Source organism: Anticarsia gemmatalis, chromosome 6 (genome assembly GCF_050436995.1).
Source record: "Anticarsia gemmatalis isolate Benzon Research Colony breed Stoneville strain chromosome 6, ilAntGemm2 primary, whole genome shotgun sequence".
Classification (NCBI taxonomy): domain Eukaryota; kingdom Metazoa; phylum Arthropoda; class Insecta; order Lepidoptera; family Erebidae; genus Anticarsia; species Anticarsia gemmatalis.
The window spans coordinates 2,091,548-2,108,209 of record NC_134750.1 but is presented as its reverse complement, the minus strand read 5'-3'; the positions used below and the strand labels follow the sequence as shown (position 1 = coordinate 2,108,209).

The following is a 16,662-nucleotide window of genomic DNA, read 5'->3' as shown; positions in this document are numbered from 1 at the left end:
TCAAAATCAAATCATTTATTCATATAGGTCAAATGTTGACACTTATGATAGTCAATGATACAGAGAGTGAATTTACCGCCAGTTCGGAAGGTAGGGCCAATGAGAAGAGCTGGCAAGAAACTCCAGGCCACTCTTTTTAATCGCCAATTAATTTTAACAATCTTTCTATTAGGTATAAATTTTTGATGATGTAAGGAGCTGCTACCAACACTACCGAACACACATAGGTATAATATAAATAAATTTAATCAATATAAAGGTGCTAATAACATAACAAGTGTATTGGAAGCATGATGGGAGCATCTCCCTAGATCATGATAGTATTGCAGTCATAAGAGGCATCTCAAGAGCATACTATGGCACAAGGAATTATATCGATTAATACTTATTTACTTAAAAAAAAATATTTGGCAAATTCACCACAACCAGGACGACCAGTCACCCCAAGCAGCACCCGTTCACGAGTATGACGCATGGACCAGCCATCACCCCCTTCGCACATATTAGAGGGAAGGGGGTGACCCGGCACACGACGCCGCCGCAAGCAATGACATTTTAGTGAGCATGACGAACCTTGGCATGTGGGAGCCCACCATATCTATCAAGAAAAGAAAACGAGTGCCACTGAGGCTCGTGTGATACCTCTCTGTTACAGAGTTAAAATACTACTGATTAATATTTATACAATGCAAAGATTAATATATACATATATAGATATTTAATCTTGATTTGTGTAGAACGCGCAACTAATCCCATGATTTCTTGTCCATTATATAATCGTCGATCTTATAATAACCCCTTTTAATAAGATGATCTTTAACAACTAATTTGAATTTTTGTTGGGGTAGATCCATAACACTGCTGGGAAGTTTGTTGTACAACCGAACACCAAGACCTGCAAATGAGTTGTGTACTTTTTGCAATCTATTGCAGGGACCTACTAATTTGTGCTTATTTCTGGTATTAATGTTATGAATGTCACTATTCTTAGTAAACGAATTTATGTTTTGTTTGACGAACATCAAATTCGCAAAAATATACTGTGATGCCACCGTCAGTATACCTATTTTCCCAAATACCTCCCGCAGAGAGTCCCGCGCTCCTAAGCCGTAAATAGCGCGAATTGCTCTTTTTTGAATAACGAAGATTGTGTCTATATCAGCAGCTCGGCCCCAAAGTAGAATACCGTAGGACAAAACGCTGTGAAAATAACCAAAGTAAACCAGTCTTGCCGCATCTACACCCGCAAACTGTCTTACTTTTCTTATCGCATAGGCTGCGGAGCTGAGCCTGCCCGCGAGCTTTGTTATTTGGGTGCCCCATTGAAGCTTATTATCTAAGTCTACACCGAGGAAGGTTGCGGAGTTGACCATGTCTAACACCTCACCATTTAGAGCTACATTCGTACCTAGATTCCTAGCGTTGGGCATGGTAAACCTAATGCATTTCGTTTTCTTAGAATTTAACAATAAATTGTTGGCTGTAAACCAATCGAGAACCTGTGTAAGAGCACCATTTACATCGTCAAAATCAGTTTTCTTACGATCTACTTTAAATATAAGCGACGTATCATCAGCAAATAGTACGATGTCACACAGATCCTGCACCTGATGTGGCAAATCATTAATATATACCAGAAAAAGAAAAGGACCAAGGATAGAGCCCTGCGGTACCCCTAAACTAACTGCAGATCCAGTGGATCTTGACCCATTGATATCTGTATACTGTACTCTCTCAGACAAGTAGGATGCAAGTAGGTCAAGTGCCACATCCCCAATCCCATAGAAGTTAAGTTTATATAAAAGAGTATTGTGGTCAACACAATCAAACGCTTTGGAGAGATCGCAGAATACCCCAATAGCATCCTGCGACGCTTCCCAAGCATCGAAAATATGCCTAATAAGTGTGACCCCTGCATCGATGGTAGATCGACCCTTTGTAAAGCCAAACTGTTTGCTGTGGAGTAAATTATACAAACTGAAATGGCTCTCTAATTGCTCTAATATAGCCCTTTCAAATATTTTACTGAGAGCAGGCAAGATGGATATTGGCCTAAAGTTACTGGGCTCACTTTTGCATCCGTTTTTAAACAAGGGAATTATCTTACTGTGCTTCATTAAATTAGGAAACACACCTACATCTACACATCGATTAAAAATTGCAGCTAAATGAGGCGCTATCTCAGCGATAATACTCTCAAGTAACTTTACAGAAATTCCCCACAAGTCCGCTGTATTTTTTGAATTAAGCGACTTGAATACTCTGATTATGTCAGAGGGGTTTATATGCTTAAAATAAAATGAGACATTGCACTGACCCACATTGCTCCTAAGTAATGATCCTGCTTTAGCGGTTGAGGAATTTAAGGAACTAGTCGTAATGACTGGTATGTCAGAAAAATAATTGTTAAATGTTTGAGCTACGCCTAGGCTATCTGTAATAACCCGATTGTTAACATTTAATTCGAAGTCGTGATCAGGTGGTGACGATCTTCCTGTTTCATTGTTGATAATATTCCAAGTTGTTTTTATTTTATTGTTGGAATTTTTGATCTTGTTGCTTAAGTACAAAGACTTAGCAGCGGCACAAGATTTTTTAAAGATTTTAGAGTAATTCCTAACATATTCAAGAAAACCTGGATTGAAATTATATTGTTTCATGGCATACAGCTCATACATCCTAGCTCTACTTTTGTAAATTCCTACGGTCGCCCAATCGCAGAATTTCAGCTTTGTATTTTCCTTTGTAATAGTTTTTTCCTTAAAAACCGTATTAAATTCAGACTCAATAACATTAAACAAGGATTTATAGAGAACCTCTGGGTCATCCTGAGTAATATTAATGTTGGAAATCTTGGCGGCTACCTCTTGATTAAATAATGCCAAGCGGTTGTGGGTAATAGGTCTAAAAGTTATCGTGTTAGATTTGATAACGTTCTTCCTAGAGAAGACGGCGTTCAGTCCACAGTGGTCTGACGTTAAATCGTTGACTATGACCCTGTCTAGACATACGCAGTTGCTAAACATATTGTCCAAGCATGTGGCCGAATGTTCGGTAATTCTAGTTGGATTATTAAAGAGATGTTTAAGATTAAATGATTTAAAGAGAGAAATCAGTCTGGTGGTAGTGTTGGACTGCTCCAATATGTTTACATTAAAATCACCACAGACAACCACATACTTGTTACTAACACTCAAACGCTTTAATATATCTTCCACTATCGCTTCAAACAAACTGAAGTCACTCATTGGTGGACGGTATATACATGCTATAATATGCTGCTCGAGTTCTACACAAGATACTTCGGCAGTACGTTCTACTGACAAGCTAACTATATCCTTACGTTCTTTGCATTTTAAATTGTTGCTAACTAAAATCATTGACCCTCCATGTATAGCCTTCTTCCTACTGAATGCACTTATCATGGAATAATATTGATTATTTAATATTAATTGGTGCGACAGCAACCAATGTTCCGTGACACAAAATACGTGTGTGTCATGTTTTTTCAAAAATAATTCTATCTCTAATTCTTTGCCGGATAAACCTTGTATATTTTGGTGTACTACGTTCAGAAAACCTGCCTGTTTATCCGTTGTCTTGCTTAAGCGTTTAAATTATTGTTGTTCTTTGTTACATTATGCGTAACTGTGTCCTTACAAACTAAATTATCAATAATATTAATCACAGTATTGTTAGTAAAACGACTAGACAATACTGTTCCGTCCTTAAACCTAGGCTGTGTTATATCTTCTATAACTAAGTTAATATTATATGCTAACAGAGTAGCAATTAAATGTCGATTTTTGTAAGAAAGGAACATTCTTTCTTTTGTTAAATAAAAAGTACTAATAAATTTATTAGTATCAAAAAACAATAGTCTATCACTATGATGACTTGTTATCAAATGTAAGATAGCATTCAACTTGTGAATTTGTCGGTTCTCATTCTCAGATAGTGAGTCAGAGTAGGGGAATGCACATATTATTATTTTTCCTAAATTCATTTCTAATAAACTACTTATGCTATGAATAATGTCAGACTTTCTTAAACCTAAGCTATTGCCAATCATAAGAACAATTGGAATGTCTTTATCTAAATTCATTGTTTGGATTTTCTCCACTATTCTGCCTAACTTGAGGTTTTGGTAGCAGTGGTTGGTCACTTTGAAGTTCACATTGTTATTTATAAGTGAACCAAAACCTAAACCTATCCTATCTGAGAACATTAATGCTCTGTTTTCCTTAAAACTGTCCTGAGTTGAGCTTACACTAATTTTATATTTTGGTGGTGCACTGCTAGTGGTATGGTGAGACTGCTTTATACAGGTCAGAGACTCTAATTCACTAGAAAGTGAAATGGCCTGAGAGCATTTTGGACATTGAGAACTACAGTTACTGTACAAAGATAATACACGTTCTAAATTTTCCTTACCAACTTTGGCAATCTCATCATATTTGAGTATGTAGTCCCTAGTGTCCTGTTCATATTCTAAGCTCATTTGAGATAGTCTATCCTGTAAAGTGGTGATTTTAGCCTTTAAGTCCAGAGTGTGCTTTTCATACAACACCTTGGTTGAAATCAATTGTTCGCTACAGGTGTCTAATTCTACTAGTAAATCCCTATGTTCTGCCACTAATTTATTGTTATTATTTTTCAATAATTTAATTTTATTGTACCTACTGAGATTAAATTCGATCTTTTTTATCAACCTACAAACTTTTGAATACCTCTTAAGTTTGTTATGGCTCCTAGTCTTAAGCAAAAGTTTTCTTGAGCGTTTCAAACCTATCAATGACTGATGACCAGAGCCTACTAGCTCAGAGTAGAGATTATGAGTATTGCCACTATCATATAACTGGATTGTATGCTCTAACGAAACTATCTTAATGTGAGCTTCATTAAGATCAGATTCTAGTTCAGTAATACGCCCCAAGGACCACAGATAGGTGTCATTACAGCTGCTGAAGGAGTTAACTTCCTCTTGAAGCCGGTTGCGCTGATCCAGTAGGTCCATGTTGTCAATATGGAGCTCAGCGAGTTCACCCTTCAGATCCAAGACCTTCTGGTTGACCTTCTTTATCTCCTCCTCGCTGTCAGCACGTTCCCCCAACAGTTGGCTATTCTCATTTTTGTACGTCTTTATCTCGAGCAAAGCAAGCTTCAGTTTGCCTTCGGTTTCCTTAAGTGTGGCTTTACGGGTCATCATTGTGGTGGCCATTGTACAGAAGAATATGATTCAAAAGCTGCAAGTCCTGGAAAATTAAACAATAAGTTTAGGAAGTGTATCTAGGAGGATAGGTAAAGGAAGTTAAAGGGTAAGAATTTTAAAATTAGAAACAAGGTAGTATTGAAGGGGGGAAGATAATCTAAACTGTATTATTATGTTTAGCAAAGGTTTTATGTTTGTGATGAAGTATAGGAGGGGACTTAGTTACAGATTTATGTCAAAATATAGAATAATACAATTATAATTCTATTATATGGACAAGTGGGTAGTTTTATAGGTACCTATCAGAGTGACAATTATTAAATTATGAAGGAGTTAAGAAGCTGGATCACCTATTTGATGTCTAACCAATTGTTAACAGTTTGTTATTTACCTTCCAAGTAAACACAAAAGCAGACCATTAATGAATTATGCAAATTAAAAATAAAAAGGAATTTATGCAATACTTGTTGTCAAAGAATAATTGTATTATAACGTCTGCTGTTATTATACAAGTGGTTAGATAGTAAGTCGTGTTGTATTGTTGTTAAACTTGTGTGAAAAATAAAAGAATGGAACGATACTCCCTTTAGTTTGGTGATCAGCTGTTTGAATTTAGTTCGTTGAACTACGTTGACACTTCACACTCGACTTGAATATTCTCCGTTTGCCGGTTACAGTTATAATTCGATGTTAACACTTTGTACACCACATCTAGTATCACTAATTTACTATATTACGTGCTAATTCTAATAAAATATACACTTAAAATAATTTAATTAAAATTAAAATTGAGGAGCTACTATTTTACAATGTCATCTCACTAGTGTTGCCAGAGCAAAAAAGCAGGCATGCAAGATTACGTCACGAATTTTTAACAACAACGATATCCCTGTCATGATACTGATTCGTCTTGAGAATCAAACCTACTGACGTTATCTAGTACAAGGGTATGACCAACACCTTACCATTTTACCATATACAGCTTTGTATTTATTACTAGTCCTAAAAATCTAATCAAATATGAACTGAAACTAATAAAATATATTCCTACCTATAGTTAAATACCTTCACATCTACCCCCAAGAGAAAAAAAGCTTCGTTACATTAGTAATGTATGCTTCGATGTAGGTACTACAAAATGTTATGCTATTTTCAACGTTATTACAATGAAAGTGTACACCTCACTAAGAGCAAAATTCATGTCATTATTTTAACAGCGTCCTACGAAACAGCGAGATAATGAGATTACGTACATTAATAATACAAGTTTATTATACGTATACTAAGTAATGTAGGTGTACTGCTATTTTTATAGAATACTAGCGACCGAACGCGAATTGATTGCGTATTTATACACGTAATCTTCAGTGCTTGTAGCGTATTCAAAATCATGTAAAGCATCGCATTTCTTTTCAGTTTCAACCAACAAGGAGGCCAGCTTATAGCTAAAATACCACAGAAGCAGAAGACCAACTTCAAGCTCTTTCAAAATTCAGTGGCCTGATCGAACGGAATTCTTTTAGCAATGAGAGAGGGGTCTCTGACAAAGAGCGGCTTGGATGCTTCCTTCTCTCTCGCCATTACGAAAACATCGGGCTGACTACTTATAACTCAATGGTATGTACCTAATAAGAATTATTACCTTTTATATAAAATTTGTCTAAAACACATATATCTTTAAAAAGTAGCGAAAGGGTTTTAGACTTTTAACCAACTTGAACACTCGTGGACCTATTTCTTACTTTTGTATAGCTTGATGATAATAATTAAACCTATCACTTTCTTGTATTATTGCTCACAACCAATGTGCTTACTTGCTGTCTATGTTCTTACTTGTCATATTACTAGGTGCTCCCAACTGACGGTATAATCAGAGACTAATAAATAATGCTGCTGTATTCGTTTCCTTACCTCATAATGGAAGTTTAATCTATATCGCTGATTGTTGGCAGCTCCTCGCATCCTGATCAATTTATTGTGTCAACCACAGTGTGAATATTTTGGCGATTGAGAATTCCCTAAGTTGCTTGCTAGCTCTTCTCATAAAGCTACCCCCTTACCGAGCTAGTGGTTAATTCAGTAATTGTAACGACTATCAAAAGTGTCAATATTTGACCTAAATGAACAAATGATTCGATTCGATTTGATTTATAAAAACAAAAATATAGAAAAACACAACCAATTCGCCCTTGAATAAGTTAGCCGGGTCATCCCTTTTCCCTAGATGGTCCATATTTCATCCGTAAATCGTTATCTGTCATATACAGATTACCATTATCCTGCATTATCCCGGTACCCTTAGACATGGCGACGGCTATTCACTCAAGACGTCACGATTTTATTCATCTTTATGGATATATCACCAGTCATTACCTTTTTTGTAAAATATTTACTTACTATCGGTATTTCTGACATAACAGTCGCTCTAGTAGGTAGGTTCCAATATTATCTCAATGTCACCTATTCAGATATTGAAACCTACCTCCTAAAGTATACTTTATATACTATACTGTGTTATATAGTATATTTGTTAGCTGAAAGCAAAGGCTAAAGCTTTGGTTCACGCTTTAAGCTCCTTTAAAGACGTCAGTGTCAACATAGGAAGGTTTATAAAGTCAATGAGTCCGAGAAATTCTATTAATTCGTATGTTATACTGCGAAAATTCTAATCCTAACAATTTGGGTTTTAAATATAAGTATCGGTTAATATTATTAACTGGATAGTACCTATTACTTGGCTTTCAACGGCAACCAGACTAGGTTATTGACTTAATAACCTACTTAACCTAGTCCAGTTGCCGTTAAAACCCAAATAGTTTCCTAATGATTTTAGCAACCAAAAAAAGCGCCTTGAGGATGACCCTGGAAACAGGAAAGTATATAGAAACATTAGCTTAAGTAAAGAAAATGTCTCTAACTTTAACAAGGCCTTGCGTGGAGATATAGGTATAAGGTATGTATTGTTCGCGTAGTTACATAACTGTGAACTTGAGAACGGGGATGCTTCAAAACACTCCGTCAAACAAACATTCAAAGCATTATGCTGAAATTAACTAAATCCTTTATTAATGCAAAACGGGAAGCATTCACCGCGTAACAGTACGACTTGGTGAAATAATCTCACTTAGGCTTAGCACACATTGTTATTAAATAATTAATTACTCTTTACAAAACTGTTATTAAGACATGTAGAAGTTTTACACGCATTAGGTATTATCTAACTTTAGTTTGCTTGTATTTTGTAGACCTTAAAATGTATGTTTGGCTATTTGTGCGGTTTAAAGTCTCGACATAACAATATAGTCGTAATCAGCATAGTAAGAACTACGTGTACCTGATTCTATTCACCGACATAAACAACAGAATAGACTAGATTAAATCAATCAAAATCATAATCAAATTATTTATTCATTTAAGTCAAATATTGACACTTATGATAGTCGTTACAATTACTGAATCTACCACTAGCTCGGAAAGGGGGTAGAGCCTTATGAGAGAGCTAGCGAGAAACTCACGGCCACTCTTTTCAGTCTTAAAGCCTGATAATTTTGGCATAAAACCTAATTTTCGAACTCAAGGCACTGTAGCGCGATTCTCTATCACTAATCGACTAGCAACAAGCTAGCTGTCGAGAAAATTCGAATGACAGTCTGTTCAGCGCCTCTAACGGACGCGATATGAACTATTTTTGCAGTAAGTACATTTTAAACGTCAAACTCTTGATACTTGATAGTACCGGCTGTAGAGAATCGTGCTCCTGATAGATTGGTAGATTTCTTTGATATATTATATCGATTACGATAGCTTTTTTTTAATACGTACTTCCAAACACTATCAAACGTAAGTATAGTTTCATATTCACTTTCATATTCGTTTTAAAATGAAAATTGAATTAGTCTAATTAATTATTCAGTGTGTACAAAGCCTTAATGCAAACTTGCGGCTGTTCCTGACGTCTGGAGTAAACAGAATCAAATATCTTGAGATCAAAAGCAGTTGTTATGCAACAAAGGAATTAACGGTGCTTGTTACTTGCCACGTAAATTGTATACACATTATTATGTTAATGTGTATTAAGTATAGTGTCCTGGTTGTTTTGTTTACTTTGATTCTTCTTGTACATGCAAGATACGGTTAATCTTGTACTTAACTGAGCATTCTTAGTGTTATAGTAGTATTTACGATTTTACTAAATGGGTAAAAAACATAGAAGGTGCCTATAGTATCATACCTTACTACTATGCCAGTTTTAAAAATCTACTTGCGTAGCTTAGCGTTAAGAGACTTGGGGATCGAACCTATGACCTCTTCATTAGTAGACTCATACTTGCTACACAAACTATTATAGCCTTGTATTTTCATGTATAAATTAAGTAATTTTAATGTGACTCAGTCTTTGAATGTAGTTTCAGTTCTCCAGCATAAAATATATTCTCAACAGAAGTTAAAACTGAATAGATAAGATATACGGTCTACTTACTCGTTCTTTATATGGCGGCTTTCAGATTTTCCAAGGGTGGGTACAAAAATCTGTGGTTTGTTTTAAAAATACCAATAAAACAACAAAATTACGTCCTTATCATTTTATTCTCACAAGAAAAAACGTTAACGGATCTCTTAAAAATTACAATAACGAAAGAATTATCCACAGCTAACAAACGCATAGCTGCATAATACGATATATTTACAGTTAAGCTCTTTGGCTTTTAAAAAGAAATTTACAAAAAAAAACCATTAAAAAAATCTTAATAAAATTGCGAATGCGAACGCAACATAACATAATTTAAAATTATCAATAAAATTTCAACAGAAGGCTTAAATAAAAATACACTATACAAATTAGTGTTCGGAGATTAACGTTTTTTTACAAATCGTCGAATACTGTGTCGGTAAACGAGTTTTATAATTGCTAAATTTACAAACAGAACTTAATTTTTCATAAAAATGAACATTAAATTTCTATATAAGTAACATTTACAAGACAATTAATGCGTTAAGTAAAACGAATCGATAAGTAAATGTAGAATTAATTGTACAAAGCCCTCTTATAGACAACTAAGAAAATTCGATCGGACACTACCTCAAATTAATCAAGTAACTATCCAGATAATTATTCTGTTATCTCTTTCGTTTGATAGTAAATAGAGCGAATCAGACACATTTTTATCTGGACTGTACTTGACTATTTTGAAGCAGATCTTAATGAAATAACATTCAGTTCAATAGATTGAACATCATTTGAATAATGCTTTTTTCATTCAACATTTGTAGCACGCATGCTTATATTCGCTATCGGCAAGTGTAATTATTTTGTCAAATATTTTCAATCTAAACGAACGAACTGAATGTTTCTCACACTAAACGATATTTAATTTAATGAAACAATAGATTTTATACTCTCAAGACGTAAAGACACTCTCAAATTGGACTAACACTGGTTTCTATAATCTTAGTTAAAAAGAATAAATATTGTAATGATCGTGTGTGATGCTTTAAACAGAAAGTTATTGTTTTAACAAATCCATATAAGTACTAAACTCAAATTAAGAGCTAGTTTCAAAGCTTATGATTAGGCATTAAATAGCCTATCGGAAAATTTAAAAGGAATGACAAGACCTTTTTTTACGTGGCTAATACATTAGGCATACACCTGCGCCCTGGGTGGAGTGCAGGGTTATGTAGGTCTCTCCCGCCAGAAGGACGGGAATACCCACTAAACCGACACGTGTGTCCTCACGACCGCTTGGTACCGTGCGGCATGTAAGACAAGGCCTGTCAATATTCTCTGTTAAATCTTTCGCGGGTAATACTATTTGCACCTCCGACTTTCTTTTAGCTATGGAATAGCCTTACCAAATTGATATTTATCACTTCCACCCACTAGTTTACCTGGCAAATATGTTGCCAATACTCGCGAAACGGTTAAGTTATCAGACACTTATTCAGAACTTTTAAACCAGCCATTAGTGTAAGAACTAATCTAGAACAAATACACATAACTAGTAATATAATGTACCAATGTCAGTCCAAATAAACTCATAATAAGTAATCGTGTAATAAACAACAGAAAGCGCAAACATCTAAAGGATTAACCCTAAAACGCGATATTACGATGAAGTACTTTACAAATTGGAAACAAGATGACAGTAGTCGAGAGCTAGTGCATACAAAATATTATATTTAATATGACGTATGTACTATGGTTAATCAATTTTGTTCTAAAGTAAGATAAAGATAAGGGAACATAATTATTCCAGATACTCCGCAAGTTTTAGTAAACAAATGCGAAGTAGTGTTTACTTAAAAATATTTATAAAATGATGTCTGAAAATATTAGTAAATTTTGAACTTTTTACAGAGACTGCAAGGAATATGCTGTATTTTTTATTTACGTGTTAAAACGAAATTATAAACTTGTTTAAGCAAACTAACTGTTTATAACTTCGAAAACTTGGTCTATTTTTTCCCTTATACGGACAAAAAATACAATTTTTATACGATCTTACTGTAAAACAAAACTGACAAAACAAATAATACATACATAAGTACTAGCTCTCGACATATGAAGCGTACTACCTAGGAATAGGCACAGAAGGGTCAGTACATTGGTTTAAAGGGAGACCTTAATATATCACATCGACTATTTAACCCTTGGCGTGTTTTACTTTACAAATGGAATGTTATATACCGTGGTCTTTTAACTAAGAGCAGTAAAATATTCTTTGTAATAGAAAAATACTTCTATAGCAATAAAAATAGCATAGATTTAGATATAATCTTCAAATAATACCAGTGTTTTTTAAATATTGTGATGATTTGTATTATTCTAAGAAATTAACTACCGATCTAAATCACTGAGACTTATCTATAAATGCTATTAAAAATCAAGAACTATAACTATACAAACTTTAGCTTTTATATCGTAAAACAAACCTACAAATCAAGTTTTGAACTGATCTACAATCGAAAGACAACGAGTTTCCAGTAGCAATGCGACTACGATAACCCGTTGTCTACTGCAAGGCAACTCATAAGATCGAGTTTCGAACTTATTCCAACACGAATAAAACGAGTTTGATACCGTAATGCAACTAGCTCAATAGAGTAAGGGAAAACTGTTCTCTGTAACGCAACTAGTTTTCAAAGACATGCAATCAGTTGCAAACTACGAATATATAAAGTAGTAGACTGTATAGTTATAATATTAAGTTAAAAAACCACGGTTACCACGTCCAAGGGTATTAGGGTAAAGCATGAGAAATTACCACTAAATTATCCTATACCCTACAAATAGCATTGAGCTGAGATCTCGCTTCTAAACGATTAATTTAATAACATACTATACTAAACTGTGACTATCAATGGGAACTGTATGCGAAAGTACCGGTTTTCTTGTATAAGAAATATCACTTTGGGAATTGAAACTGTGATGCTTATTGTGATTGGTTTGTATTACACTTTCGTTCGTCTTTAGTAGAATATGCTTCAAAAGATAGACTAAGTTCTATCCTTTTAAGATTTTAAGATCTAAGTCTCAGAATAAAGTAAAAGTAAGTGATCTTTTACTAGAGATATCCACCATTCATATAATGCAGCTTTGATGATAAACTCAAACACTCATAATACAATACTGCTACTTCAAACTTTTGTTTCTATTTACCAAAGTGATATTCCTTTCTACATATTTCCTTTGAATGTATTTACAAATAATCGCATTTTTTGCAGACCATCTCAAATCTATAAACACATGTGAAATCTAAGTGCAAATTCAACATTGAAAACATCACGAAGCGTGTTCAAAATATCGAAAAATGTTCAAAATGTTTAAGAAATTCTGCAAAGAATGTGCAAAAAAGACAATTCTGTTGCAACTGACAATATCTTTACATCTCTTTCTTACAAACGACTTTAGAAAAGAATAGAAACATCTTCAGTGACAAATCATCTCTAGTCTTTGAAGTAAAATTACTTAACATTAGTAACAATTATTTTGACTGATAAAGATCATCTATCCTTTCTTAATTGTTCTTGTTAAAAAGAGATGCATATACAAATTAATACCCACAACAAAATCGCCCTGAAGTTTACGGATTTCATACTAAACCCTTATTCAATATTGCCATACATAAACGAGGGTTTACAAAACCCGTATATTGAATAAAACCGGTACTTTCTTCGCTAATCTGGTACTAAAACTCCGTGTCACGTAGACTAGGTTTACTAAACAATTACGTATGCATTTAGCATATTGGCTATTTTATTCTTAATCGGTAGCACAATAACGGTATTAATTTCAATACCGCGTTTTCAATAACTAAAACGATTATAACTACTACACAAAGAATATTTTTTTTACCTATTTTTGGGAAAGTCATACAATTTCTGGGGTCGGATGATATTTTTTTTTCTAAAACGTAGGAATCCTAAAATGCAATCGGTACCTATTCTATGACACTAGAAAAAAATTGTATTTAAAAATTTGAACTATTAACACCGGATATGTAAAAATGTTATATGTTGAAATAATTATTTGAATTTTTATATGAGTGAGAATTTACACTGTACTTTTGCGATACAATCGACATTTTAATTATCATCTGTTTTAAAAATGTTATGTAAGCATTCAAGAGATCCTTGTGGACACATAAAACACTGTAGAATAACTAAATACTCGTATAAGGACCAAAGTCCATTTTTTGCTATACCAATGTTCAAAGCAAACTTTCGTTTAGTTTTTATCCGTCACAGTACAATGTAAACTCTCGCTAAGTATATCCCACAAAAATGTAATTTTAGTGAAAATACTTTCAAATAAAAAAAATACACAATGTTGATACGCTAAAAATTGTCTAATTTTAATTAACATTTTAAATTGACAGACACATAATTTCAACTAATTTTCGAAAACTTTTTTTTGTCTAAGTATGAGAGATTACGTCATCGAAACGTCAACTGCACCGACAGTCACACACACATACATACTGTATAATATGTATACATTTTACATATAATATACAAAAAATATGTCAAGCGCAGTCTTGTAGGCAACCTTACATAAAATACGATATATTTTAGACGAAAATTGTGATGAACGTAAATATAAATTTCAAATTTGAAATAATGTTTCAATTCTTACCGAAATAAATAATCATTAATTTATAATACAATTTCTTAATAAATATCTCTTCAATAATTTATTTAATAATTTTGCTAAAAATTAAATATTCGAATCACATACAAACACTTGTCATTTTAAATAATCATCGTGTGTTGCCACGCTAATAAATTTTAATACGAAATATTTTTCTCGTTCCGCGTAGCTGCCGAATTTTTCAATTACACTTAACAAAACTGCGCTTCACAATAACATTAAGTATAAGTTATACCTGCATGGTAACAAACCTTCAGTCACAGTATCAACATTTAACTTCAAAAACCGACATTAAGAATTATAGCAAAAAAATTACACTACGCTTCCGCACTTGCCGTTCGTTAAGGACAAGTTCGGACCGAGGGATGGCCTTCCGAGGGTGTTGATGGGATAATTCGCGATACTAGAGCCATTGTGGTCGTATCCATTCATGTACTGATTATTCTGCAATCCAATTAGTAATTCTACTAACGCCTTGCTCGCGCTTTGAGCATTCAGCAGCTCAAATATGATGCAATTGCATTCCGGTTCGGGATTCTTTAGCGAACTCTTCGTGCTCGAGTTCGAACTGGTGGAGTTCGTGGCTGAACTGTTGGTGGAACTTACTGGGGGATTGGGGTGGAGGGGGCAGGTCAGTTGAAGGTTTTTGGGGTACTGGGTTGGGATGCCGGAGAGGTGGTTCGCAGCGGCGCGCGCGTAGAACACGCAGGTGTGACCGTCCGCGTCCGGGTAGTTCGGGTTGCCGTTGTGCTGTAATAAAAAGGAATCGGTTAGTATTATTTTAGTTGTCAGATCGTGGTATCTTATTATATCCTCTTAATATTTTGCCATTATAACGAGGTTTCAGTTATCATTGAACATATATCATGAAAACATTTTTTTTAAGTTACTTAAATAAAAAAATGATTGATATATTGGTGCTCGTTAATTAGTGTTCGTTTTTAAGTTGATTTTTATTAGTGTTGTTTTGCGAAACTCTGTATCAGCTATTTTGACAAAGCAACTAATATCTTGATGCTATTTCAGTTACCATACGAATAAATAAACGTAATAGTACATACCCATATGAGCAGCTGCGCGGCGGCCAGGTGTCCCGCAGCGGCGGCGGCCCGCAGCGCGAGCGCGCGGTCGGGCGGCGCGGGCAGCAGCGGCGCGGGCGCGGCGAGCGCGCGGGCCAGCGCCGCCACGTGTCCGCGCGCGGCGGCCGTGCGCAGCGCGTCGGCGCCGGTGGCCACGCCGGCGCCCGACACGAACGCGCGCCGCTCGTACTTCATGCGCACCCACCTGCACACACATTATTACGTTATAGTTTTGCAACCGATGTGATTGGATTCAACTGATTTAAGAATAGAATATCGTTGTGTTAAAATGCGCCTCTTGCACCGTCTGCGATTGCTTTTTTAAACACAAATAATTATATGAGCTACAAAACCCCCAACAAGAATGCAACCACCGTAAAAATACATCCCTTCATCAAAAGCTCACGACCCAGACGAATAAAACTGAATACAAGAGCATAAATCCAAATATAAAAAATAAAATTCAACGATAAACTAAATAAAAACACAATGCACAAAAATAATCAACAAATACAAAGATTTTACTAAAAAAAAACAGAAACGCCTCTCATACCAAATATAAATTAATACATGTTGTAAACTAACCTTTCTTTCTCCTCTCGGCAGGACTGCGGCACAGGTTTAGTGTGCGACCTTGTCTCCGCCTCCCATATTGAATTCGCGAGATCATTGCCCAAAGACACCATCACACTCACGTGACTCAACCTGTAAGTATACAAATAACAAATAAATAACTGTTATATAATCACAACTTATTTCGAAAACAAAATGACTGAGGACTGAATAAATTAAATGAGAACGTTTTTTTTTATTTAATGTTTACCAAATCAAACAAATTATTTATGAACGAATAGCCGAAAAAAAATTGCAAGCTTACAAAATAAATTTGACCAATAAAATTAAATTATTTTATCTAAGACTAGCTGACCCGCCCAACTTCGCTTGCGTCACATAAGATAGAATGGTCATAATTTTCCCCGTTTTTGTAACATTTTTCGTTGCTACTCCGCTCCTAATGGCCGTAGCGTGATGTTATATAGCCTTAAACCGTCCTCGATAAATGGTCTATCTAACACTGAAATAATTTTTCAAATCGGACCAGTAGTTCCTAAGATTAGCGCGTTCTTTCAAACAAACAAACAAACAAACTCTTCAGCTTTATAATATTAGTATAGATAATATTAGTATAGATTTTGACAAAAGTGTAACAACGAAATAAA

General features: G+C 34.7%; 2 protein-coding genes and 1 long non-coding RNA gene across 4 annotated transcripts in view; 1 reads left to right on the top strand and 2 right to left on the bottom strand.

Moving 5' to 3' along the window:
• Nucleotides 1-5,950, bottom strand: LOC142973472 (uncharacterized). 2 transcript variants are annotated; one of them, XM_076115187.1, is made up of 2 exons: nt 4,435-5,950; nt 1-895 (listed from the first exon to the last, which is right to left on the bottom strand). In XM_076115187.1, the coding sequence occupies exons 1-2, from the start codon at nt 5,219-5,221 to the stop codon at nt 747-749; spliced, it is 936 nt and encodes a 311-aa protein (XP_075971302.1). In that variant the 5' UTR covers nt 5,222-5,950; the 3' UTR covers nt 1-746. The 2 variants fall into 2 exon arrangements, with proteins under 2 accessions (XP_075971302.1, XP_075971303.1); XM_076115188.1 differs by having other exon boundaries at nt 4,960-5,950.
• A 423-nt stretch (nt 5,951-6,373) lies between these two features.
• Nucleotides 6,374-16,148, top strand: LOC142973471 (uncharacterized). Its single transcript, XR_012959505.1, has 3 exons — nt 6,374-6,503; nt 6,629-6,829; nt 16,049-16,148. It is a non-coding gene; the product is annotated as an uncharacterized LOC142973471 (long non-coding RNA).
• CenG1A (Centaurin gamma 1A) overlaps nt 9,781-16,662 on the bottom strand; it is a 333,064-nt gene continuing 326,182 nt past the window's right edge. Inside the window, exons 13-15 of the mRNA XM_076115186.1 lie at nt 16,028-16,147; nt 15,425-15,647; nt 9,781-15,113 (exon numbers count right to left, since the gene is read on the bottom strand). Of these exons, the coding sequence (XP_075971301.1) occupies nt 14,676-15,113; nt 15,425-15,647; nt 16,028-16,147 (781 nt within the window). The 3' untranslated portion in view covers nt 9,781-14,675. The remainder of the gene's footprint in view (nt 15,114-15,424; nt 15,648-16,027; nt 16,148-16,662) is intronic.